The sequence below is a fragment of the Coenobita brevimanus genome, chromosome 60 (genome assembly GCF_032717465.1).
Source record: "Coenobita brevimanus isolate Jiangsu-jjx chromosome 60, ASM3271746v2, whole genome shotgun sequence".
Lineage (NCBI taxonomy): Eukaryota > Metazoa > Arthropoda > Malacostraca > Decapoda > Coenobitidae > Coenobita > Coenobita brevimanus.
Genome location: NC_137013.1, coordinates 24,475,494 through 24,501,368, shown reverse-complemented (window position 1 = coordinate 24,501,368; position 25,875 = coordinate 24,475,494). Strand labels below are relative to the sequence as shown.

Below are 25,875 nucleotides of genomic sequence, written 5' to 3'. Positions count from 1 at the left end.
CCCTCAAACACGGAGGAATTATATTTTAAAAAATATCTAGCCCTAATGTTCATGCTTGTTTTCATATACCTAAAACATCTTTTAAAGTAGCTAAAACGTAACGCTGTCTCGATAAAACACAATCGTCAAAAATTCCGGGTTCATCATATTCTTTCTCTCTTCTTCTTCTTCTTCTTCTTCCTCTTCTTCTCCTCCTCCTCCTCCTCCTCCTCCTCCTCCTCCTTCTTCTTCGACCTTCAAGCTCTAAAATGACAAAACCAATTGTCTTGCTTTTTCCCACACCTTGGGTAATTATTCAGTTTGCTGGATGCACGGTATATGTTAACCGAAAAATGGCAATGGTAATAGGTTGCTAAGTTAAATTTTTTCAGGGTTAATGCGATTTAGACAAAACTTGGTGGTATGGCAAAGGGTGAGAAATGGTTAAGGTGCTTCAGATCTGAGAACAGTCGATCAGATTTGAAGGTCACTGGACAGTATCAAGATTTTGGCAAGTTTTTATTCCATTTGGATTAAATGTAGTGGAACGTTCTGGGATAAGACATAGCTTAAACTTCAATTTCGAGAACATTAGGACACAGGTCTACATCACAGGGTATGGCCAGCTTAAGCACTTTTGGTTGAAATTAATCAATCTCAGTGGTGGCATTCTGGGTCGTCCAAGGATGTGGTTTCTCAGATTTCAAAGCTATCGGTCAAAGGTTAATACAGAGCTTGGTTAAAAGATAGGTCACACATCGATTGCAAGGCTTGGCTGTTGCGCTTTCTCACTGTGTCTTATTTCTCAAGGTCATTTTATTTAGCTCAACATAAGAGATTCAAAACAAGAGCGGGTAACTCAGAACTTTCAATAATTCCTTTGCTGAAGTCATGATCTTATGTACAATAGCTTAAAAAAAACTTTCAGAGTTTCTTACGTATGTGCTTCAAAAAACAGTAAAGCAAGAACGAAAAACACTAAAACATATTAAGATAAATGTCAGAAACTGCTGTAACAAGGTAGGCTCAGGAAAACAATTATAATTCCATTCTTGTTTTTTTTTTTTTACTTCAAGACGTGTCATTACGGTGTACCATTACTGTACCCCCAAACTTTCATGATAATGGTGTAATTATTAACCAACCATGCAATACAAAATTTATGCAAAAGAAAAAAAAAAAAGGGTCGGGATGCGATTACATGTTGTTTTACTGCCTCGATATTGCTTAGATGTTTTAATGAGCACTGTCATCCCAATTATGATCGTTGTACAGTATATACCAAAGAGCACCGTTAAATATGCCCTCCCTCTGATCGTTTTCTGTCTGTTCACAAGCATTGATCTAGTTTTATCTTTCAGGCTCTTTCATCTCTTCAAATCTTTCCTCTTCCCGGCATACAGTTTTATCTTCCGTTTCCACACATCCTCATTAATTTTCATCTCCTTGTTATGGAGTCTAAAAAATTTCCTCCGTTCCCTTCACAGTTCGTTTTACCCCCTCATTCCACCATGCTACTGCTTTCATCCCTTACCTCTTCTAACCCCACACACCACCTCGGTGCTGCACACGTGTTTCTCACACCTTCCACCTCCGCCATCTGCTCCAGATCATATCTACCCAGTCTCGCCTCCATCTGTCTCCTATAATCCATCCTCTTTTCCTTCCTCTTTTCCACCTCCTGCAGCCTTATCACTGCCCTCTCCGCCTTTTCAAGCCACATAAACAGGAAAGGAAACCAGTCCCTGCACTGATCCCATGAAACTATGGAGATGCTACATTGTTACTGGCGTAGTCATGTTCACCTGAAACAAGTACCCAGTGATCTACAGGCTGGTTACCTTTATAAAGCAGCCCACCATAAACTTTTGGGGATATTGGTAAGGAACTGAGGGACTTGTGTATAACTGGGCAGCGCACATGCCCGTCTATATCTGTACCACTGCATGAAGGCACACGCTCCAGCACCAGTTAAAAAAAAAAAAAAAAAAACTGCTTGATATTCTAACCACCCTCATCCGTTGATTGTTTATATTGTTGCGACGTCCATTATATGGAAATGGGGGATGAAGTGAATACAGCATATTGTGGTTGGCAGCCGAATTCTGTGTAACGTTCGAAGTTTTGTAGCAACTTTTCCTTAGCGATTTATTTTCCACAACACACCTTACCATTCTCTTGTCTACTATTTAGATATACATCAATAACGTATAAAGCGATATTAAGGTTTAAGGTGTAATGTGAGGATGACGTGTTATGAATTCTACAAAACCACTCAGACTACGACCCATATCCTTACCCTTAGGCTGCCTCCTCACTGTCTGTATTGCTGTCGTGGGAGACTTCGTGCTGCCTTTCCGTGACAGCACACATTGTATATTAAGCGTTTATATTATTTTGTGTGCTACTTATACGTCCCTATTAATGACATATTTTTCATTAGTAACATAGAAGAGGATATTGCCAGGTGTCACCAGAATTCCCAAGACAAAAATAATACGTTAAAAATGTGAAAGAAAAACAAAAAATCCTTACAGTTACACTCCCCAGGGTAGGCGAATTCGATGGATGGGTCTTGGCACTGAGCATTAGCCAGGGTGCAGTTGTTGGGGTAGGTCACGCCGTCGCTGCCACACACGGGGGCGTACTCCAGGGTGCATATCTGAGGACACTCCTCTTGGAGGTCAGGTGAAGAAAATGTGAATTACATTGAAAATATTGCCTGGATTAGCTGAGAAATGATAGCTGAAGTGAAAAATTTCTTTGAATTTGTACTATTTTACAGATATACAGAATCGTCTGTTAGAAATCAGAATGGTATTTAGATTGATACCATACTAAAGAATTTTAATTAAGCATTTTGTAAATTCCATTATATTGTCCCAATACCATCCTGTGACAAAACAACATGCCGTTTTCACCAAACAAGAAACATCAAGAGGTCATAACTTGGACTACTTAGTGCGAAGACACTGTACATATACTCTCTCTCTCTCTCTCTCTCTCTCTCTCTCTTGATATATATATATATATATATATATATATATATATATATATATATATATATATATATATATATATATATATATATATCTCGAAAAAGGAAGATTAACACCTACCAACACCCACCGCCAAATTCATCATCATCACCACCACCACCAAAGAGTCTTCGCAGCATCTTCTTCACTGATACTGGGCCTCCGACGTACGGTTTCGTCAACAGAGTGATTTGGGTAAAAGGGTGCTAGTACAGTGGCATGAACTTATTCTGCCAATGCCATTATGTCTTTAAGCATTAATGGATCTCATTTTAGACATGCGTGTCCTGAACTACTTCAAATACGGTACTCAGGACATTCTTCTAAAAAAATATCAAGTCTTTGGGGCTAGGCAAGTACAGTGACTCCATATAACAGTAATACACTGTCTTACTGACTTTTATCTCTCTTTAGATCTACCGAACCACCTACAAATCTGATATATAGAGTGGTAGAGCACAGCATCAACACTCTTATTTAGGAGACGATTTAATCGGCAAAGAATCTAAGGAAGCGATAGGTGAAATGATTAGAAAGAGAGAGTAAGAAGAGAGTGGATGAGGAATTAGGAAGGAATTTGAGTGTAAAGTGCATGGAATGTAAGATAATGTTCTGGAAAGAGGTAAAGAGAGTCAGACAGGTGGCAATGGAGTTATTAGCAGAATGAAAGAAAATAATGGTAAATTACTAGTGGAGAAGGGAGAAAAAGTGATGGAGAGACCAATTTAACGAATTGTTGAACACAGAGAATGAAAGTAATGCGAGCATAAGTGGCTTGGGAATGGCGGGGAAAAGGAGGGAGGTGTGAAGAAAGGGAGCAATCAGTATGATGGAAGTTGTGGAAGCAATGAAGAAAGTCAAAATGGGAAAAGCCCAAGAAATTGATGGAGTGTGTGGTGAAATGCTGAAGCATGGGGGAAAGACATTAGTAGAATGGATGTGGAAGACGTTCAGGTTGGCCTGGGAGGAAGGTAAAGTCCCGGATGATTGGAAGTCAGGTATAATTATTCCCTTGTACAAAGGGAAAGGGGAAAAAGAAGTGTGTGGTAATCATAGGAGGATTTATCTTCTTAGTGTCGTAGGAAAAGTATATGGTAGGATAATTATTGACAGAGTTAGGGAAATAACAGAGGGATTAGTTGGAGAAGAACAGGGAGGCTTTAGGAAGGGAAGAGGTTGTGTAGATCAGATATTCATTCTTAGATCTTTAGTGGAAAAGTGTCTAGAGAAGGGAAAGAAGTTGTATGCGGCCTTCGTGGATTTGGAGAAAGTATATTACAGGGTGGATAGACATGGACTGTGGAAAGTATTAAGAATATATGGAGTAGATTAGAAGTTGTTGAATGTTGTGAACAGTATGTATGAGAGTTCTAAGGCTGCAATGGGTGTGGATAGTGAACTGAGTGAGTTTTTCTTTTTGAAGGTTGGGGATGTGTCATATCTCCATGGTTGTTCAATCTGTATATTGATGGGGTTATAAAAGAGGTACGAGGTAGGGCAGTGGATGTTGGAGTGACCTTAATGAGAGAGGGCAGTGTTTGGAAACTCCCTGTACTGTTGTTTGCAGATGACACTGTATTGTTAAGTGAAGACGAAGGAGCTGCAAGGCTTGGTGGATGAGTTTGGGAAAGTGTGTACGAAACGGAATTTAAAGATGACTGCAGGGAAGAGTAAAGTTTTGGTCTTAGAGAGAAGTGAAGTCAGTGAATGTACAGTTAGGTTGGATGATGAGGAAATGAAGAATGTGAGTACGTTTAAGTGCCTGGGTAGTGTGATGATTAAGGATGGAAGTTTGGAGAGTGAAGTGCTTGAAAGGGTACAACAAGGAAGAAAAGTTGCTGGTTCCTTGAAGGTAGTGATAAGAAACAGGGAAGTGAGCATGGAAGTGAAAAAGTTATTACATGACAGTATTGTGATACCAGCTCTGACGTATGGAAGTGAAGCTTGGACGTTGTTGAAGGGAGAGAACTCAAGAGTGAGAGCAGTGGAAATGAGTTATTTAAGAGGAGCCTGTGGAGTCACATGGAGAGACAGACTGACAAATGAGGATGCGAAGGTGCGTTGTGGTGTTGATGTGGATGTGATAGGAAGCATTAGGAGAAACACAGTGAGGTGGTCTGGCCATGTGGAGAGGATGGAGAGTGAGAGACTGACGAGGAGAATGTATGTGAGTGAGGTGGAGGGGGAGAGAGGGAGGGGAAGGCCAAGGATTAAATGGGGGGATGGAGTGCAGAGGTATATGAGAGAGTTGGGTGTGAATTGGGAGCAGGGCAGTGAAGTAGCGGGGGACAGGGTGAAGTGGAGGCGATTTGTTTGTGACCACCCAGTATAAGGGATTAAGAGGTCTGGCAATAGATAGATAGTTAGATAGACTCTAAGGACGTATTTGAAAAGCTTATTTAAAAAAAAAAGTAATAGGTATTACTTAAGTGACTTTCTTATAAAAAGGAAGAAAACGTAAAGATGTCGCCATAATATTGAAGAATAAAGCCAAACAGCACAAAGTTCAGCGTTTAAAGCCTAAACTGTTTTTATGGAGAATTAGAACGATAGACGATCTATGAGCATTGCTGGAAAGCTTAAGAGAAAGTAAAAGGTATTATTAAAAGGAGTTTCCTCAAAATTTGATATCATAGTTAAAAAAAAAAAGCCAAATTCATAACCAAACCCGTGCTGCTTCAAAGACTTTATAAATCAACAGCGAATCTACACACATTGCTGGAAAGCGTGTGAAAAGCAACACGTGCTACTTGCATGATGTGTTTGTGTGTGTGTGTATATATATATATATATATATATATATATATATATATATATATATATATATATATATATATATATATATATATATATATGAAAAAAGGAACGAAACTGAGCATGGAAATTAACTGGGTTGCATCCGAAATTTCTAAATGTTATTCTGGCGTGAACATGGTTTCCCTGGATTCTTCTAAACAAGAAGGAACACACAAAACACACTTCTGATATGCCCTAACGGTAGTATGTGGGCACAGAAACTCAGAGTTGCGATACTAAAGGTTTAATATAATTGGAACACTTTAGGTACAACCCTGGCACATTCAGTCTGAGACATAGAAACTGTGAGGGAAGTGGTCAATCTGCTATATGCGGTCTCAGTTTGTGGGCTTGAGAAAAACCTCTCCTTCAAGTGCACTAGGGAGGTCGCTGTGAAGTCTATACACCACAAAAAGGGGAAGACATGGGAGGGGACTTTACGTCTCTACTGTAGGCTGTTGTTAAAAGTGTATCAGGATGACAAAAAGCCTAAAGGGAGAGACTACGACTCTAGTTCCGAAAGTGAAGAACCTGATATCTAGTTCTTCATAAGGACCCGGGGAACAGATGTTAGCATGTATTGCTCCCAAAGTGGTCACACAGGGAGGTTAGAAGAGACCCGAGAGATTCGGGACAGCAAGGTTATACAGTGGTGTCGCCGGGACCTGTTTTGTAGGCACTGAGTGGAGGGTACTAAGGTGGAGTGGAAGGAGGAAGACAGGGAGAGAGGTCACCCCTGGGATCAGACTGTCTTGCAGCAGTCGGTCCGGGCCAGGGACACATCATGGCTTCTCCATGGATGAGCTACGTTGGTCCAGTTCACATGTTGAGGAGGGACTTCGTGCCTTCTTAATCGAACTGCATCGAGCCAGTTCACTAGGTAAGGAGGGACGTCGTGGCTTCTCCTGAGCTGAATCACGTTGAGCCAGTTCTTCGATTTCTCTGGAGCTATAGGTGACGAGGGACATCGTGGCTTCTTCGGGGTTGAACTGTGTTGAGCCAGTTCAGGATGGACGTTGCATCAAGCCATCCTCAAGCCAACATCAATCGGAGTCAATGAAACATTAAGCCTTCTCTTTAGTACCGCATGGAGGCAGTACTGGAGTGAAAAGCTCTGGCCATTTGCAGTACTTGGGGCTCAAGCTGCGACAGTGGAAGGGCTGTGGCTTGAGGCAGACAGGAGTGGTGGCATGTGTGTGATCTCCGTGCCCCTCTTGCTCGGATGCTCTTATGGTAGCTATGTTGGCGGTTGGGCAAGGCTGTCTTTTGTCTCGTCAGTGATGGTTTTCTGTGGTAGTAGCTGGAACAGTGACTTTGGTAGGTGGCCTCTTCCTGGGCATTTTACTACCTTCACCATTTTTACAGCCACGTCCTCGTGGAAGGAGGTTAAATATTTTTACCTCACTGGTGACCATGGTTGGTGTGAGGTCCTTCAGGGTGTAGTACTAGACTCTAGGTCCTTCGTCTGGTTTCCTTTTCGGGTCTCTGACGAGGATGAGGAAGCGTGGTTAGGAGTAGGTTGCTAGTAAGCACAGTAGGTGTTGAGACCCCTGGATTCTCTTCTTGTGCCTTGTGTTGGAGACCCAGAAATCGTAGGAGACGAACATGGCAGTGTGGGTTGGGTGTGGTTGGACAGAGGAGATGGCAGCAATGGCTGTGGCTGAAATGGTGGCTGAGAGGCAAATGGTGACCTTTGACCAGAGGTCAAAGGTCACCATTTGTGGTGGCCTGTTGTGGACACGAAGGTAGCAGTGAGATGGGTGTTGGCTAGTATGGGGATAGGCAGGGTGGAGTTGTTTCTTGTTTGACCTTATTTTTTTTTTTTTCCTGAGTTGTGGGGTGAGTTTGATTTGCGGTTGGGGTTGAACGGGAGACGAGGGGTGGGGTGACAGGTTTTAATGATAATGGGGCTTTAATGACATGGCCTTGATTGGCGGCCTGATCTGGTGAGGATGGAAATGCGGCTTCTGCCAGACAGGTGTGTAAAGGAGGATGAGGGGCTGGTGGATGATCTAGGGCAGTGGTACTCAAATGGCGGACAGCGGTCCGAATCCGGACCGTGACGAGTTTTGGTACGGACCCCAGCAACTTCCATCACTGAATGTTCATCATCGGCCTCGAATGGAAGAAACACAGTATTTAGGATCTCTGGTTGAGTTAAGTCCACAATACGGCTGAATAAAATATAATTTCATCGGGTTGTCAGTTATGTTTAACTACTGCAGTAATACCAACCAGCTCATTTGATGATTACAATGCAGATGAGTGAGCTAACTGATCAACACAGAAGCCACTAATTTTTCGAGCTACTCTAGATGCTTACATCAAAGTAACGTGAGTTTCAGAATACTAAGTAGCAGATTATCACTGTGATCTCATCAACATTAAATATTGGTAACGAGAACAGGATTCCTAGCCGTAGGAATTCCGTCTTTATCAAGCTGCAATGCATGTACTCATGCCCACAGATTGCTGTCATTGGCTTTTTCAGCTGGTGAATAGATGGAAAGACAATGAAAAGTGTTAAGACTGGTTACTTGTGGTCGGTATGGTGCTGAAGTGGTAGTGGTAGTGTTTGTGTGGTTGTGCTTATGTAAAGATAGTATTGTAATTTGGCCAACATAAGAATCGTTCTGTCTCTTTGAAAAGGTGGGAGTGTGGAGAATAGATTTTTGTGTCTTATTTAACCACCTTAACAACAGAGGAGAACTTTAAAGCTTATTCAGAGTTCCTCGGGGTATTAACTTTCTGCACAGTTTCAGTATATTTTAAAGAACTAATTACTCTGTATCCTGAAATAAATACAAGTATTTTATTCCATTATCAATATTAAAGACAAGATTTTACATCTGGACCTCTGCCAAATCGGATGACAGTATGATTGGACCTTCATAGAAAGTAATTGAGGAATTCTGCCCTATACATTCTAACTTTTTGAATGTGTCGGGTGGAATTCATTTGGGTTTTTCTTTGGTTTCCCACTGTTGCAGTAAGGTTTTTTGTGAAGTGCTGAGTCGTGTTTTCTGTTTCGGTGAGTGATTTCAGGGAGAGCCTCGACAAAACATCCGTATTGCTATGCAGTTTGGCAGTGCAGTACGTGATCTCGAAGTTGAATTCCTCGAGGGTTTCTCACCAACGGACTAAGAAAGTGTAATTTTTTTTGCGATCTCTGCACCCATTGCAGGGACCGGTGGTCCGTGATGATTGTAAGCGGAGGACCTAATATGTAGGACCAGAAATGCCTGAGAGCCCAGACCACTCCGAGGCATTCACGTTTTGTTGCTGCATAATTTGCTTTGGAAGGGTTTAAGGTCCTGCTGGCACGATGATGTGCTCTTTTCCCTCCCCAACTTGGGTAAGGACGGCGTCTTTTCCGGCCAGGGAGATGTCTGTATACAACCAAAAAGGTTACGTGTGGTCAAAGAAGGTAACTATTGATACTGTAGTGAGTTTTTCGAAGGCCTCGATTCTGTGGGTAGTTCACCAGAAGATTTCAACTTGTTTTGTCATGTCATGGAATGGGTTGGTGATAGTGCCGAAGTTCTTGAAAAGCGTCGTTAATATGAGGCCAGGTTTAGGAAGGCATGGACTCCTTTTACATTGGCAGGTGGGGACAGCTCTGCATTGGAGGGGTGGTGGGTTGTGAGGGAGGCCAGAGGGGAGGACGCTGAACTCAAAAAGTCATCTTCCACTGGTAGAGAAGGCTGTTTTCTTTCGATGTTCTTCTTGAATAAGTACTTGCCAGTAGCCCAACTGAAGGTCCAAAGTGGAGAACCATCGGGCACAGTACAGAGAGTCCTAGAAGCCATCGATTTGAGTTAGAGGGGTGGCATTTTTGATGGTCATGTCATTGAGTTGTCGATAGTCGATGCAAAATCTCGTGGATTCATCTTTCTTTATCATCAGAACTACAAGGGAAGACCATGGGCTGGTCGTGGGCATCACGTTCGCTGCACTCAGCATGTCATGAACTCTGCAGTCTTCTTCTTGGCATTGCAATGGATTTTTTTAGCATGATGGCTGGTGTATGGGGGGTCCCATAGTTTGTATCTGGTGATGTAGTATCTCGGTCTGGCCTAGACCTCTTCCGTATGAGGCAAAGACGTCATGGTAGAGTAGGAGCAGCTGTTCCAAGTTTTGTTGGTGTTGTGGTGACAGATGCATGAGAATCTGCGGTAGGGAGGGGGCGCTGGTAGAACTTGGGGGTTCAAGTGGGGTATCAAATTAATGTTTCCAACACTCCCATGACTAGGCCTTTGGGAAGCATGAAGGGTCTGTCGGATACACTGACGATCCTGAGTGCATTGAGGTTAGGTTGAACTAATTCCAGGGAGATGAGGCAACACATGGCGAAAGGTTGCTCCATCTGCGTGGCGAACAGCAATAGGTGCTGGACAGGGGTCCCCAGTGCCACCCAGGCTTGAGGGTGAGATTGGATGGTGGTCATCTTCTTTCATGATTGTGTGCAGGCCGGCAGTGGGATTGTGGGCTCTGAACCAGAGGTGCCACTGACGGCAATCGATCGTGGCCCCCAGCTTTGTAACAAATCCAACCAGAGATAGCCATCATAAGTCATAGACCTTAAGTCAGAGACGATGAACGGGTGGTTGGTGTACACTGACTGCTCTAGGGTGGTAACTGCGAGAGGGAGAGTCCGCCTTTCAGGGTCAGTGGTTCGATTATAAAAATTTAATCCAGCTCCGGAGGACCCGGTTTCTTCCATCTCATCATCTACATAATCATTGGTAGACTTCCCAACGAGCTCTTCCTTGGTATCCAGTCCTGTGTCATCTACCCTGGAGTCACTGTTGGTGACATGATGCTGGAAGGGATGGGGCTTCTTTGGTGAAGTTCGGCGGTTGGACATGCTGTGTCGAGCTTTAACCAGTCCATGCATATAGTGCAGGGTGCAGGAAGCATTGCAGGCCTTGATCTCCCATGGGTCAATCAAGATTAAGCTGTCATACCGTGTCTGTTTTTCTTGTGGAGACGGGGATACTCTGGGATAGAATGGGTGGCTTTGACTCCACCAATCTTCCATCATCTTGCCTTGGTTCAGTGGGGACAAGATACACAGCCCCATTCTGCTTTTGTTTGCCTGCATGTGCCGCCAGTAGCAGCCAGATCATAATGGTGTTCCGGTCAAATCCCTGGATATCTTAGACTGTGAGGTGTTCCTGGATGATACTAGGTAGGATTCTTATGAGGTGTGTAAATATATGTTGATTGTGTTGTTTTCCAGTCAACTGGGCATAGGCAGACATAATAAATTTTCTCAAGTACGCTAATATTGCATCTAGATATCCCTCGAATCTTACATAAATAAACTGTGAGAGTGCGACGTCCAAACAGAGGGAGAGTTTTACAGCGTGGGCCACTAATTTACTAAACTCTGTCCATGTTAGGTTCACACTGATTTTCCCTGCTACCAGGGAAACCGATTTGCCTAGATGAGCAATACCGCGATTTTCTGTGCATCCTTTTTGTAAACCGAATCCAATACAGGTTTGGCCATATCGATGTCAGTTGTAATGTCATTGAGTTTTGTATCATACTTGGGTATGGAGATGTGGGACCTTTGGGCCACCATCGTGGTGTATGTGCTACCGTGTACGTGGAGTGATCACAGCCCTGCTTTGTCTTCCCTCCATATTTAGAACCATCATTAGTCACCAGTGTTTTACTGGTACAAACTTGGTTTCCCTGGGTTCTTCTAAACAGGAAGGAACAAACAAAACACACATCTGATACACTCTAATGGTACAAGGTGGGCACACAAATGCAGTGTGGTGATACTGCAGATTTATTAGAATTCATACACTCTAGGTACAACCCTAGCACATTAAACCTGAGACATAGAAACAGTGTGGGGGAAGTTGGTCAGTCTGGGATATGGGGTCTCAAGCTGAGGGCCCTAAAGAATTCGAGTGCACTAAGTAGGTCTATACGCTGACAAACAGGAGACCTAGGAGTTGAGTCAGTAGTGTGTTGTTAAAAGTGTATCAGGATGACAAAAGGCCAAAATGGAGGGACTACGACTCTTGTTCTGAAAGGGAGGAACCCGATATTTAGTTCTCCCTAAGAACCTGGGGGACAGATGTTAGTGTGTATTATTCCCAAAGTGGGAACACAGGGAGGCTAGAAGTGAACCGAGAGTGTCGAGAAAGCAAGGTTATACAGTGATGTTACCGGGATCTGTTTTCCAGGTGTACGGAAGAGGGAACTGAGGGGATGTTGAAGGGGAAGCACAGGGAGAGAGGTTACTCCTGGGATCGGGGTGTCTTGCAGCAGTTGGTCCGGGTCCGGGATAAGTCATGGCTTCTCCAAGGCTGAACCGCTTTGAGCCAGTTCAGATGGCAAGGAGGGACTTCGTGGATTCTTGGCTGAATAGCGTCGAGCCAGTTCACTGGGAGAGAAGGGAAGTCGTGGCTTCTCCTTAGCTGAACCCTGTCGAGCCAGTTCAGTACACAAGGCGGGATGTCATGGCTTCGAAGCTGAACTGTGTCGAGCCAGTTCACTTGGTGAGAAGGGACGTCGTGTCGAATCAGTTCAGTGAATAAGGAGGGACATTGAGGTTTCTCCAGAGCTGTAAGTTAGAAGGGATGTCGTGGCTTCATCGGGACTGAACTGCATTGAACCAGTTTAGGATGGACATTGCGTCATGCCCAAGTCAATGGTTTGCATCGAGCCAAACTGGAGTCAGAGAAACATCGAGCATTCTCATTAGTACTGCATCGAGCCAGTACTGGACTGAAGAGCTCTGGTAGTTTGCAGTATTTTTGGCTCTGGCTGCGACGGTGGATGGTCTCTGGCTCGGGGTGAGGGGCGGCTAATGGTGGGGTGTGCATGATCTCCATGCCCCTCTTCCTCAAACACTCCTGTGGTAGCTATCTTGGTGGTGGGATCAGGCTGTCTCCCGTCTCGTTGGAGATTATTTCTATGGTACTAGCTGGGGTGAGGACTGTGCCAGGTGGCCTAGTCCCTAGTTAAGGCTACAGTGTGTGTGGATAGTAAACTGAGTGAATTTTTCTGTTTCAAGGTTAGGTTGAAACAGGGATGTGTCATGTCTAAATGGTTGTTCAATCTGTACATGGATGGGGTTGTAAAAGAGATACAAGATAGGCCAGTGGATGTTGAAGTGGCCCTAGTGAGAGAAGGGAGTGTTTGGAAACTCCCTGTACTGTTGTTTGCAGATGATACTGTGTTGTTGAATGAAGACAAAATGGAGCTGGAAGGCTTGGTGTATGAGTGTGGGAGAATATATATGAAACGGAATCTAAATGTGAATGTAGGGAAGAGTAAAATTATGGTCTTCGAGAGAAATGAAGTCAGTGAATGTGCAGTGAGGTTGGAAGAGGAGGAAATGGAAAATGTGAGTACGTTTACGTGGTTGGGTAGTGTGATGAGTAATGATGGAAATTTGGAAGGTGAAGCAGTTGAAAGGGTACGACAGGGAAGAGAGGTTGCTGGTTCCTTGAAAGCAGTGAGAAGAAACAGGGAAGTGAGCATGGAAGTGAAAACGTTAATACATGACAGTATCGTGATACCAACTCTAACGTATGGAAGTGAAGCTTGGACGTTGTTGGATGGAAACAAGTAAAGAGTGAGAGCGGTGGAAGTGAGTTATTTGAGGGGAGCCTGTGGAGTCACATGGAGAAACAGACTGACAAATAAGGATGTAAAGGAGCGTTCTGGTGTGGATGTGGATGTGACAGGAAGCGTTAGGAGAAACACACTGAGGTGGTTTGGCCATGTGGAGAAGATAGAGAGTAAGAGACTGATGAGGAGAGTGTATGTGAGTGAGGTGGAGGGGGAGAGAGGGAGGGGGAGGCCAAGGATGAGATGGAGGGATGGAGTGGAGAGGTATATGAGAGACGGGAGTGTGAGTTGGGAGCAGGGCAGTGAAATGACAGAGGACAGGGCGACGTGGAGGCGATTAGTTTGTAGCCACCCCGTAAGGGATTGAGGCGTCTGTCAACAGATAGATAGACAGATAGATGTAATCAGGAGAGAAGTTACAACAACAAAGCTGGATTATCTGTGAGATTTATAAAGCAACAACAGATCTATGCACTTCACTGGAAAGCTTACGAAAAAATTAAATGTGTTGCTTAATCCCTAATCTCTAGATAATGTCTATATACATCACAATCGGGATGCTACGTGGCCACCAGGTAGCGGCTATACACGCAAGTGTCTTCTGCCACCATTTGTACAGGTCGCCATTTCATCTCGGCACCAAAGGGTAGGGAAGGAGTCCCTCCATAGTACACAGACGAGTCTCAGTCTGTCCTGTGCTCTTGCCAGGTGTACAACGACGTCTTCAGGTTCCTGTTTGTCGGATTCCGTCTGCTCCACCTGTAGCCAACTGCATCATCCACCCCTGCCAAGCCTCTTTCCAAGGAAACTAGAAAAGGGCTCAGTGATAGTGCCATAAGGCATGCCTTTGATGCAACTGTGTCTAGTTTACATAGTAGTGGAGAACCTACACGATGAGCCATACTCCATTGAGAGCAAGTTGAGGGCAAAGCCGTTGAGAGCAAAGCCGTACTCGGTGCCACGGGCAGACGCACGAACACGTCCTGCTTTCGCGCTGAAAATTAGTTCTCTTCCTCACGTCATTACTCATCAACGCAACGACCTGAAGACTTGGGGATACTTTATTCACAACAGCAAGAGTTGATGAGTAGTATGGTGAGCAATATGGTGGGTAATATGTTTTCTTATTTCTCAAGGTCATGTTATTTAGCTCAAGGTAGAGCTTCCAAGGAGGAGCGGGTGACTCAGAACCTTCATTGATCCCGTAACTACTGTGATGATCTTAAGTTGCATAACTTACAAAAACTTTCGGCGCATCCTACATAATTATGTGCTTAAAAAAACAGCAAAACAAGAACGAAAAATACTTACTAAATCAAATTAAGATACAGGAATGACTGTGCCACAGACTTTCTGAACAAGGTCGGCTTAGGCAAAAATAATTATAATCCTTTTTTATTTTTTATTTTTTTTTAACTCCAGTACGTGTCACTATGGTGCACCATAAGTGCATCCGAAAACTGTCTTCATATGTGTAATTATTAACAAACCATACAATACAAAAAAATTATACCAAAAATAAAATAAAATATGAAAGTGTAGGGATGCGATTCCATGACTTTCTACTACTTGATATTGTGTAGATGGTTTTAGGAGCACTGCCATCCCCACTACAATCGTTGTATATATATAAGAGCCCCACTAAATACTCTCTCCCTCTGATCGTTTTCATTCTTTTCACAAGCGTCCTTTGTTTTTATCTCTCAGGCTCTTTCATCTTCTCATCAAATATTTCCTCTTCCCGGCATACAATTTTATTTTCCATTTCCACACATCCACATCAATTTTCATCATCTTTCTATGGAGTCTTTTAAAATTACCTTCTTTCCTTTGGCAGTTCGTTTCACCCTCTCATTCCACCACGCTGTTGATTTAAACTTTTATCCCTCCCAACCCCACACACCACGTCAGTGCTACACACATGTTTCTCCCACTCATTCCACCACGGTACTGCTTTCTTCTCTTACGTTTTCTAATCCCACACACCACCTCAGTGTTGCACACGTTTCTCACACCTTCCACTTCCGCCATCTGCTCCAGATCATATCTACACAGTCTCGCGTCCATCTCTCATACGATCCATCCTCTTTTCCACCTCCTGCAGCCTTATCACTGCACTCTACCACCTTTTAAAGTCACAAATTGGATAGTAAACCAGTCCCTGCACTGATCCCATGACACTACGGAGATGCTACATTGTTACTGGCGTAGTCGTGTTCACCTGAAACAAGTACCCAGTGATCTACAGGCTGGTTACTTTTATAAAGCAGCCAACCATAAACTTTTGGAGGTATTGGTAAGGAACTGAGGGACTTGTGTATAACTGGGCAGCGCACATGCCCGTCTATATCTGTACCACTGCATGAAGGCACACGCTCCAGCACCAGTTAAAAAAAAAAAAAAAAAAAAACTGCTTGATATTCTAACCACCCTCATCCGTTGATTGTTTATATTGTTGCGACGTCCACTATATGGAAATGGGGGATGAAGTGAATACAGCATATTGTGGCTGGCAGCCGAATTCTGTGTAACGTTCGAAGTTTTGTAGCAACTTTTCCTTAGCGATTTATTTTCCACAACACACATTCCCTTTCTCTTATTTGCTCTTTATGTGCTATATCCATCAGTAACGTACAAAGCGATATTAAGGTTTAATGTGAAGAAGATGTATTATGAATTCTACAAAACCACTCAGACTACGACCCATATCCTTACCCTTAGGCTGCCTCCTCACTGCCTGTATTGTTGTCGTGGGAGACTTCGTGCTGCCTTTCCGTGACAGCACACATTGTATATTAAACGTTTATATTATCTTGTATGCTACTTATACCTCCCTATTATTGACGTATTTTTCATTACTAATGTACGAGAGGATATTACCAGGTGTCGCCAGAATTCCTAAGTAAAAAACAATACGTTAAGAAATGTGAGAAAATGTTCTTACGGTAACACTCTCCATGGTAGGCGAACTCGATGCATGGGTAGCGGCACTGAGCATTAGCCAGGGTGCAGTTGTTGGGGTAGGTCACGCCGTCGCTGCCACACACGGGTTTGTACTCCTTGGTGCACACCTTAGTACACTCCTCTTGCAGGTCAGGTGAAAAAAATGTGAATTATATTGAAAATATTGCCTGCATTAGCTGATAAATAATAGCTGAATTGAAAGATTTCTTTGAATTAATTTGTACTCTTACAGATATACAAAATCGTCTGTTAGAAATCAGAAAGGTATTTAGGTTGATACCGTACTAAAGAATTTTAATTAAGCATTTTGTAATTTCCATTATATTGTCCCAATACCATCCTGTGACAAAACAACACGCCGTTTTCATCAAACATGAAACATCAAGAAGTCATAACTTGGACTACTTAGTGCGAGAACAGTACATACAGTATACTGTAAATATTATATATATATATATGTATATATATATATATATATATATATATATATATATATATATATATATATATATATATATATATATATAATTGTCTGCTTTTCATAAAAATAAATTTCGAAAAAGGAAGATTAGCACCTACATACACCCACCGCCAAATTCATCACCATCATCACCACCACCAAAGAGTCTTCGCAGCATCTTCTTCACTGATACTGGGCCTCCGACGTACGGTTTCGTCAACAGAGTGATTTGGGTAAAAGGGTGCTAGTACAGTGGCATGAACTTATTCTGCCAATGCCATCATGTCTTTAAGCATTAATGGATCTCATTTTCGACATGCGTGTCCTGAACTACTTCAAATACGGTACTCAGGACATTCTTCTAAAAAAAATATGAACTCATTGGGGCTAGGCAAGTACAGTGACTTGATATCACAGTAATAAATTGTCGTACTGACGTAGTCATTGCTATGGTGTTCATCCTGTTTTTATCTCTTTTTAGATCTACCGAAACACCTATAACTCTTAAATATACAGTGGTAGAACACAGCATCAAAACTCTTATTTAGGAGACGATTTAATCGACAATGAATCTAGGTACATAGTTCGAAAGCTTTAAAAAATAAAAGTAATAGGTGTTAACTAAGTGACTTTCTTATAAAAAGGAAGAAAAAGTAAAGATGTCACCATAATATTGCAGAATAAAGCCAAACAGCACAAAGTTCAGCGTTTAAAGTCTAAACTGTTTTTATGGAGAATTAGAATGAAAAAAGACCTATGAGCATTGCTGGAAAACTTATGAGGACGCAAAAGATGTTAGTAAAAGGAGTTTCCTCAAAATTCGAAATCATAGTTGAAAAAGAAATAAAAACGCCAAATTCATTACCAAACCCATACTACAGCGAATCTACACACACTGCTGGAAAGCGTGTGAAAAGCAACACGTGCTGCTTGCATGACGTGTGTGTGTGTGTGTGTGTGTGTGTGTATATATATATATATATATATATATATATATATATATTTATATATATCTATATCTATATCTATATCTATATCTATCTATCTATCTATCTATATATATATATATATATATACATATATACATATATATATATCTATATCTATATATATATCTATATATCTATATATATATATATATCTATATATATATATATATATATATATATATCTATATCTATCTATCTATCTATCTATCTATCTATCTATATATATATATATATATATATATATATATATATATATATATATATATGTATGTATGTATATACCTAGGCTGCTTCCCCCAAAGAAAGGGAGGTAGCCGAGACAGGACGACACACTCCCCATTTACTCATCCATTCAAACACATTCATTCGCATCTTAGCCCCAAAGGGGAGAACGGACAGATCCTCACTGCACCACACCGCACAAGGGTCAACTGCGCAATGCAATCAGTGACATCAGCAGCAGGGCCCGACAGCAGAACTGGTTTACCCCTGCCACATCATAACAGACCCATCCCCTTACCTGAAACTGAGCACGGAAATTAACTGGGTTGCACCCGAAATTACTAAATGTTATCCTGGTGCGAACTTGGTTTCCCTGGATTCTTCTAAACAAGAAGGAACACACAAAACACACTTCTGATACACCCTAATGGTACATGGTGGACACAGAAACTCAGAGTGGCGATACCAAAGGTTTATTATAATTGTAACTCTTTAGGTATAACCCTGGCACATTCAGCCTGAGAAAGAAACTGTGAGGGAAGTGGTCAATCTGCTATATGCGGTCTCAGTTTGTGGGCCTGAAACAACCTCTCCTTCATGTGCACGAGGAAGATCGCCGCAAAGTCTATACACCATAAAAAGTGGGAGACATGAGAGGGGAGTTTACGTCTGTACTGTAGGGTGTTCTTAAAAGTGTATGAGGATGACAAAAGGCCTAAAAGTAGAGACCACGTCTCTTGTTCTGGAAGTGAAGAATCTGATATCTAGTTCTCCATAAGGACCTGGAGGACAGAGGCTAGCATGTATTGCTCCCAAAGTGGGTACACAGGGAGGTTGGAAGGGACCCAAGAGATTCGGGACAACAAGGTTATACATTGGTGTCGCCGAGATCCATTTTCCAGGTATATGTGGGAGAGGACTAAGGAGACGTGGAAGGGGGAGGACGGGGAGAGGTCACCCCTAGGATCAGGGTGTCTTGCAGCAGTCGGTCCGGGCCTTGAATACATCGTGGCTTCTCCATGAATGAGCTGCATTGGTCCAGTTCACATGTTGAGGAGGGACTTCGTGCATTCTTAGTCGAACTGCATCGAGCCAGTTCACTTGGTAAGGAGGGACGTCGTGGCTTCTCCTGAGCCGAATCATGTCGAGCCAGTTCCTATATTTCTCTGGAGCTATAGGTGACGAGGGACATCGTGGCTTCTTCGGGGCTGAACTGTGTTGAGCCAGTTCAGGATGGACGTTGCATCAAGCCAACATCAATGGTTTGCGTTGAGCCAAATCGAAGTCAGAGAAGCAATGAGTTTTCTCTTTAGTACCGCATGGAAGCCGTACTGGAATGAAAAGTTCTGGCCATTTGCAGTACTTGGGGCTCCAGCTGTGACAGTGGGAGGGCTGCAGCTTTGCGGACAGGGGCGGCAAATGGTGGCGGGTGTGTGATCTCTCAAGCCCCTCTTGCTCGGATGCTTTTATGGTAGCTATCTTGGTGGTGGGGCAAGGCTGTCTCCTGTCTCATTGGTGATGGTTTTCTGTGGTAGTAGCTGGAGCAGGGGCTCTTGTAGGTGGCCTTGTCCTGGGCATTTTACTACCTTGATCGTTTTCAAAGCCACATTCCTGTGGCAGGAGGTTGAATGTTTTCGCCTCATTGGTGACCATGGTTGGTGTGAGGTTCTTCAGGGTGTAGTATCAGACTCTAAGTCATTCGTCAGGTTTCCTTTTTGGGTCTCTGACGGGGATCAGGGAGCGTGGTTAGGGGTAAGTTGCTAGTAAGCACAGTAGGTGTTGAGGCCCCTGGACTCTCTTCTTGTGTTTTGTGTTGGAGACCCAGAAATTGTAGGAGAGGAACATGGTGGTGTGGATTGGGTGTGGTTGGAGAGTTGAGATGGCGGTGATGGCCGTGGCTGCAATAGTGACTGAGAGGCAAATGGTGACCTTTGACCCAGGGTTAAGGCTTGAAGTCACCTGTTGTGGACACGGAGATAGCAGTGGGATGGGTGTTGGCCAGTATGGGCATAGGCGGTGTGGAATTTTCGCTTGTTAGTGACTTTTTTTTTTTTTTTTTTCCTAAGTTGTGGGGTGAGTTTGATTTGCGGTTGTGTTTGGACAGGAGGCAAGGGGTGAGGTGACAGGTTTTAATGATAGTGGGGGGCTATATCAGGTGGCCTTGATTGGCAGCCTGATCTGGTGAAGATGGAAATGCAGCTTCTGCTGGACAGGTGCATTGAGGAGGAGGAGGGACTGGTTGATGATTTAGGTCTTGCCGATGATGGCTATGAGGTTGGGCAAGGTTGTCGTGATGGTTGTGGTAATGGTGAAGGTTTATTGGGGGTATGAGATGAATGAGAAGGGGTATATGAAAATGTGTGGGATGGCTGGGTGGCTGATGGTCAGGATGGCGAATCTGAGTGTGTGGTGGAGAATGAGAGGGGGAGGTGAGGATGAGGGTTGGTGGTCAGAGGACTGTGGAGTGGACAGGTTGGGTGATGAAGATGGGGGTAAGGCCTGAGGAGATGAGGATGGCTGTCTTGTTGTGGTATTTGGTGGTTATGGGAGAGGAGAGAAGTTCATGGGACGGGTGGGGAAGACAGGGCAATGAATTTTTGGATACCTGAACAACTGGGGATGTGGGCAAGAAGGGGTGAAGGAGAACAGAATTGGGGTTTCCTTGGTTTTGGTGTTGGTTTTGTCAGTTTCGAGGGGGTTATATCGATGGACACGTCGGTTGTAGCATACGTTGGTAGAGCCATGAAAATGAATAACAACCTTGTAACAATTCGGCACGAGGGTGATTTTGAAAGGACTTAAAAACTTTGTCCAAAGTTTGTGGTCTAGGGGCAGTCTAGCAACCATGACTTTTTGGTCCATTTGGTATGGATTATCGGGATTAATGTCGTCCTTCTGCAGGTCTTGGCAGTGTTGCATGTAACAGAGTTGGATCTTGAGGTGAGTAAGTGGGTACTGGTGTGGCTTGTGCATTTGGCAGTGGCTGGGCCAAATGTCGTATTGGGATTAGCAGTGGGGGCTCGTGAAAAACGCATTCATGGGGAGTGATGCCGTCCTGCCCAGTGCAAGTGTTCATGCTCTATTGTAATTGTAGAATCTTTAATTGAGATGGCCAGTCTTCTGTGTTGAGTGTGACTAGCCTGACTGGTTGGTAAGGCTTCGGTGTCTTCTATCACAAGCTGAGTTCCCTTGGGGAAGGTAGGGAAACAAGTGGGAGATACAGGATCCAAATAACTTGGATTGCTGTCCCTAATCTTGTCAAGGGAACTCTGAGGCATTGTCAGAATGGAGTGCTTGTGGAAGGCTGAAGTACGGAAAGATGTTGGTAATTAGGGCCTCCGGAATGGCTGTGGCAGAGTGTTCCTTAATTGGACAGGTGACTATGAACTTGGGGTAGGGTGTCAACGAACGTGATGATAAGTAGTCACTGACTTTGATGGCAGAGGCCCCATCACGTCCACCATAAGCAGCTGCAGCGATTTGGTGGTCGTGAGGTGCCCGGTTGGTCCTGATGTCCTGGAGATATCGTTTTCTAATGTGCAGGCTCTGAGGTGGCCAGTAGATGTCCTTAATCTGCCATGTGCCGGCAGACTTTGGACCCTCATGGAGCCGTGGTGCCGGCCAATTTTCAATCTTTTTTCTTTTGCTAGGTAGGTTGGAAATGATGAGAAAACATGGAGAACAACCATAAAAGTACTCAAAGAAGCCATTTAGGTCACTTTTGAGGTCGATTCTCCTTGAGCAGGTGGCTGAAAACTTCGGAGTAAAGCCCATAGACTTTATCGGCCGCCGCAGACACCCATTGAGCTGAGGTAGATCTTCATTTTCTTCATCAATAACTATGCTGTTGAAGTCAAGGACGCTCTTGTTGGGTATATACATGATATAGGGAGTGGGTAAAGATGCAGAAAGGGTGTGTGTGCGTCCATGCCAGTCATTTCCCGCCAAATTTGAAAATTCGCATGGTGACGCCAGTTGCAATTGCAGACGTACACTTATGGCTCTGGCACTGTCCACAGACGTAGACACCGCCGTACATGTACAGTTCTGGCACTCGGCAGGTTAAAAACCTGAAGTAGTTTTTGCTGGCCAAGGTGGATTCTGTTGTTGGAGTGTGGATGGACCATAACATCTTCAAAATTGGTGGGGCTGATGATGATGTGGCCTGAGGATGTATATAGGTGGTCTTTCTGAATGTTGGGTGGCATCCATTTGGGTTTTTCTTTAGTTTCCTACTGACGCAGTAAGGTTCTCTGTGAAGTGCTGAGCCGTGTTTTCTGTGTTTTGATGAGTGATTTCAGGGGGAGCCTCGAGAAGGCATCTTCATTGTTATGCAGTTTGGCAGTGGAGTACGTGATCTCAAAGTCGAATTCTTTGAGGGTTTCTCACCATCAGACTAAGCAAGTGTCAGTTTTTTGCGATCTCTACATCCATTGCAGGGACTGGTGGTCTGTGATGATCGTAAGCGAGAGCCGCAAGATGTAGGCCCAGAAATGCCCGAGAGCCCATACCACTCCAAGGCATTCACGTTTTGTTGCTGCTAATTTGCTTTGGAAGGGTTTAAGGTCCTGCTGGCGCAAGCGATGATGTACTCTTTTCCCTCCCTGACGTTGGTGCAGACGGCGTCTTTTCCGGCCAGGGAGATGTCTGTATACAACCAAAACGGTTATATGTAGTCAGAGGAGGCAACTTTTGATGCTGCAGTGAGTTATTCGAAGCCCTTGATTCTGGGGGCAGGTCAACAGAAGATTTCATCTTGTTTTGTCATGTCATGGAGTGGGTTGGCAATAGTGCTGAAGATCTTGAAAAGTGTCAGTAATATGAGGCCAGGCCTAGGAAGGCACGGACCCCTTTTATGTCAGCAGGTGGGGTCAGTTCTGCAATGTGGGGGTGGTGGGTGGTGAGGGAGGGTGGGGGTTAAGGGTGGGGGGTTGTGCATGGGTGTGGTGAGAGAAGTCGTGTGAGGGTTGGGGAGTGGTGAAGGGATGACCGCATATGTGGACACCCTTCTTTCTGGCCCTTGGACCCTCAGACAGCATATGCAGACACCCATCTTTTAGCGGTTAATGCAGCACGGCACTGGCCCTAGACGCTGGGGATGCTCCTTCCGTGTTCTTCCAAACACAATAACATCATCTGGGTAGGTTAAACAAGTTTCCCAGTTTAGCACTCGTAGCCCTGACTCCACTAACTTGAAGAATGTGGCTGGTTCATTGTAGAGGCCAGACAGGAGGACGCTGAACTCATAAAGTCATCTTCCACTGGTGGAGAAGGCTGTTTTCTTTCCATGTTCTTCTTGAATGAGTACTTGCCATTAGCCTGATAGAATGTCCAAAGTGGAGAACTATCAGTCACAGTACAGTGAGTCCTAGGAGTTGTTGATTTGAGGTAGGGAGGAGGCATTTTTGATGGTCATGTCATTGAGTTGTCGGTAGTCGATGCAAAATCTCATGGATTCGTCTTTCTTTCTCACCAGAGCTACGAGAAAAGACCATGGGCATGTCGTTGGCGTCACGTTTGCTGTACTCAGCATGTCATGAACTCTGCGGTCTTCTTGGTACTGCAACGGATTTTTTTCTGCATGATGGCTGGTGTTTGGGGGGTCCCATGTTTGTATCTGGTGATGTAGTATCTTCGTCTGGCCTATATCTCCTCCATGCAAGGCAAAGATGTCATGGTAGAGAAGGAGCAGCTGCTCCAAGTTTTGTTGGTGTTGTGGTGACAGATGTATGAGAATCTGATGTAGGGAGGGGGGGGGCATTGGTAGAACTTGGGGGTTCAAGTGGGGTATCAAAGGTTTCCAACACTCCTATGACTAGGCCTTTGGGAAGCATGAAGGGTCCATCAGACACATTGGCGATCCTGATGGCACTGAGGTGAGGAGGAACTATTTCCAGGGAGATGAGGCAACTGATGGCGAAGGGTTGCTTCATCTGCGTGGCGAACAGCAATAGGTGCTGGGCAGGGGTCCCCAGTGGCACCCAGGCTTGATGGTGGGGTTGGATGGTGGTTGTCTTCTTGTGTGCGGTCTGCATGACTGTGTGCAGGCCAGCAGTGGGGTTGTGTGTCCCGAACCGGAGGCACAACTGATGGCAATTGATGATGGCCCCCAGCTTTTGTAACAAATCCAACCTGAAATAGCCATCATAAGTCATACACTTTAAGTCAGAGATGAAGAACGAGTGGTTGATACACACTGACTCTCTGGGTGGTAACCGCAAGAGGGAAAGTTCATCTTTCAGGGTCAGTGATTCGATTCCTGCCCCATTCAGGCCAGTGGCCAAGGGTTGAAGGGATTTAAAGATTGTCAAATTTTTCTTGTAAAACCACGTGTACAGGGAAGGATGCACAGCACCCGTAACCATTAGGAGCCTCACACGGACTCCATGGAGTCTAATCTTCTTGTAGACAGGCATTTTGAACTTGGTGCTAGCTGCTCCTGCCAGGACCTGAGCTGATGGTAAGAAGAACCTAAAAATCCAGCCCAGCTCCGGAGGACCTGGTTTCTTCCATCTCATCGTCTACATATTTTTTTTTTTTTTTATGCGAGGAAGAAGGAACCAAAGGTCATGAGCCCGCAGTAACAGTTCCCTCCAAGAGAAAAACAAAATACAATAGAGAGCCAAATTCAAGATCCGATCATTTTGAGATGCCTGGACACACTGCGTTTGAAAGACTGGAGATCATAGGCAGCAGGAAATACAGACAGAGGGAGACAGTTCCAGAGCTGACCTGTTGCATAAATGAAAGACTGGGAGTAACGGGTAACTCTTGCATTAGAGAGTTGGACAGAAAAGGGATGAGAGTTTGCTGCCAGACGGGTGCTAAGCGCCCGTCGTAGAGGTGGAGGAATGCAAGCAAACAGTTCAGAGGAGCAGTGACCATTAAAGTAGCGATAGAAAAGAGATAAAGATGCAACAGTGCAGCGAAGAGACAAGGGTTGAAGGGAGTCAGTAAGAGGAGGAGAGTTAATGAGACGAAAAGCCTTTGACTCCACCCTATTGAGAAGAGCTGTATGTGGGGAGCCTCCCCACACATGAGAGTTGTACTCCACACAGGGGCGGATAAAATCCTTGTATAGAGTCAACAATTGTGCAGGGGTAAAGAAAGAGCGGAGTCGGCTTAACACACCCAATCTCTTGGAAGCAGATTTTACAAGAGATGTAATATGATCTTTCCAAGATAAGTCCCGAGTAAATGAAACCCCAAGCATGTTCAAGGATGATGCAGGATTAAGCTGAATATTATTAAACATTAGTGGGTATACCTGTGGAAGATTTTGTCGGGTTGATAGGTGTAAGAACTGAGTCTTAGATGCATTAAAAACAACCATATTATTTTTACCCCAGTCAGAGATACGAGCCAAGTCAGACATTAGGTGTGCCATAGCCTCATCCCTTGTTTGTTGAAGTAACTGTTGAGATAGGCGTTGCGGGAACCGAATGGAAAGGTGAAGGGTGGAGTCATCAGCGTATGAGTGGATAGGGTTAGATGTACAGCTTAGAAGATCATTGATGAATAAAAGGAAGAGAGTTGGAGATAGGACAGAGCCCTGAGGAACACCACTGTTGATAGATCTAGGAGAACGATGGCCGTCTACAACAGCGGCTATAGAACGACCAGAAAGGAAGCTAGCGATGAAGGCACAGATAGAAGGATAGAAACCGTAGGAGGGCAGTTTGGAAATTAAAGATTTATGCCAGACTCGATCGAAAGCCTTTGAGATGTCAAGTGCAATGGCAAAGCTTTCACCAAAGTCCCGAAAGGAGGATGACCAGGAGTCTGAAAGGTAGGTGAGAAGATCGCCAGTGGAGCGTCCCTGACGGAA

General features: G+C 44.1%; 1 protein-coding gene across 2 annotated transcripts in view; it reads right to left on the bottom strand.

The window, feature by feature from the left end:
* LOC145403014 (uncharacterized) overlaps positions 1 to 25,875 on the bottom strand; it is a 373,086-nt gene that overhangs the window by 225,720 nt on the left and 121,491 nt on the right. The window contains exons 6-7 of one of the 2 annotated variants that reach the window (XM_080274843.1): positions 16,357 to 16,497; positions 2,515 to 2,655 (exon numbers count right to left, since the gene is read on the bottom strand). The exons of the other annotated variant lie outside the window; for it this stretch is intronic. Coding sequence (XP_080130969.1) covers positions 2,515 to 2,655; positions 16,357 to 16,497 — 282 coding nt within the window. The remainder of the gene's footprint in view (positions 1 to 2,514; positions 2,656 to 16,356; positions 16,498 to 25,875) is intronic. 2 annotated transcript variants of the gene reach the window in all.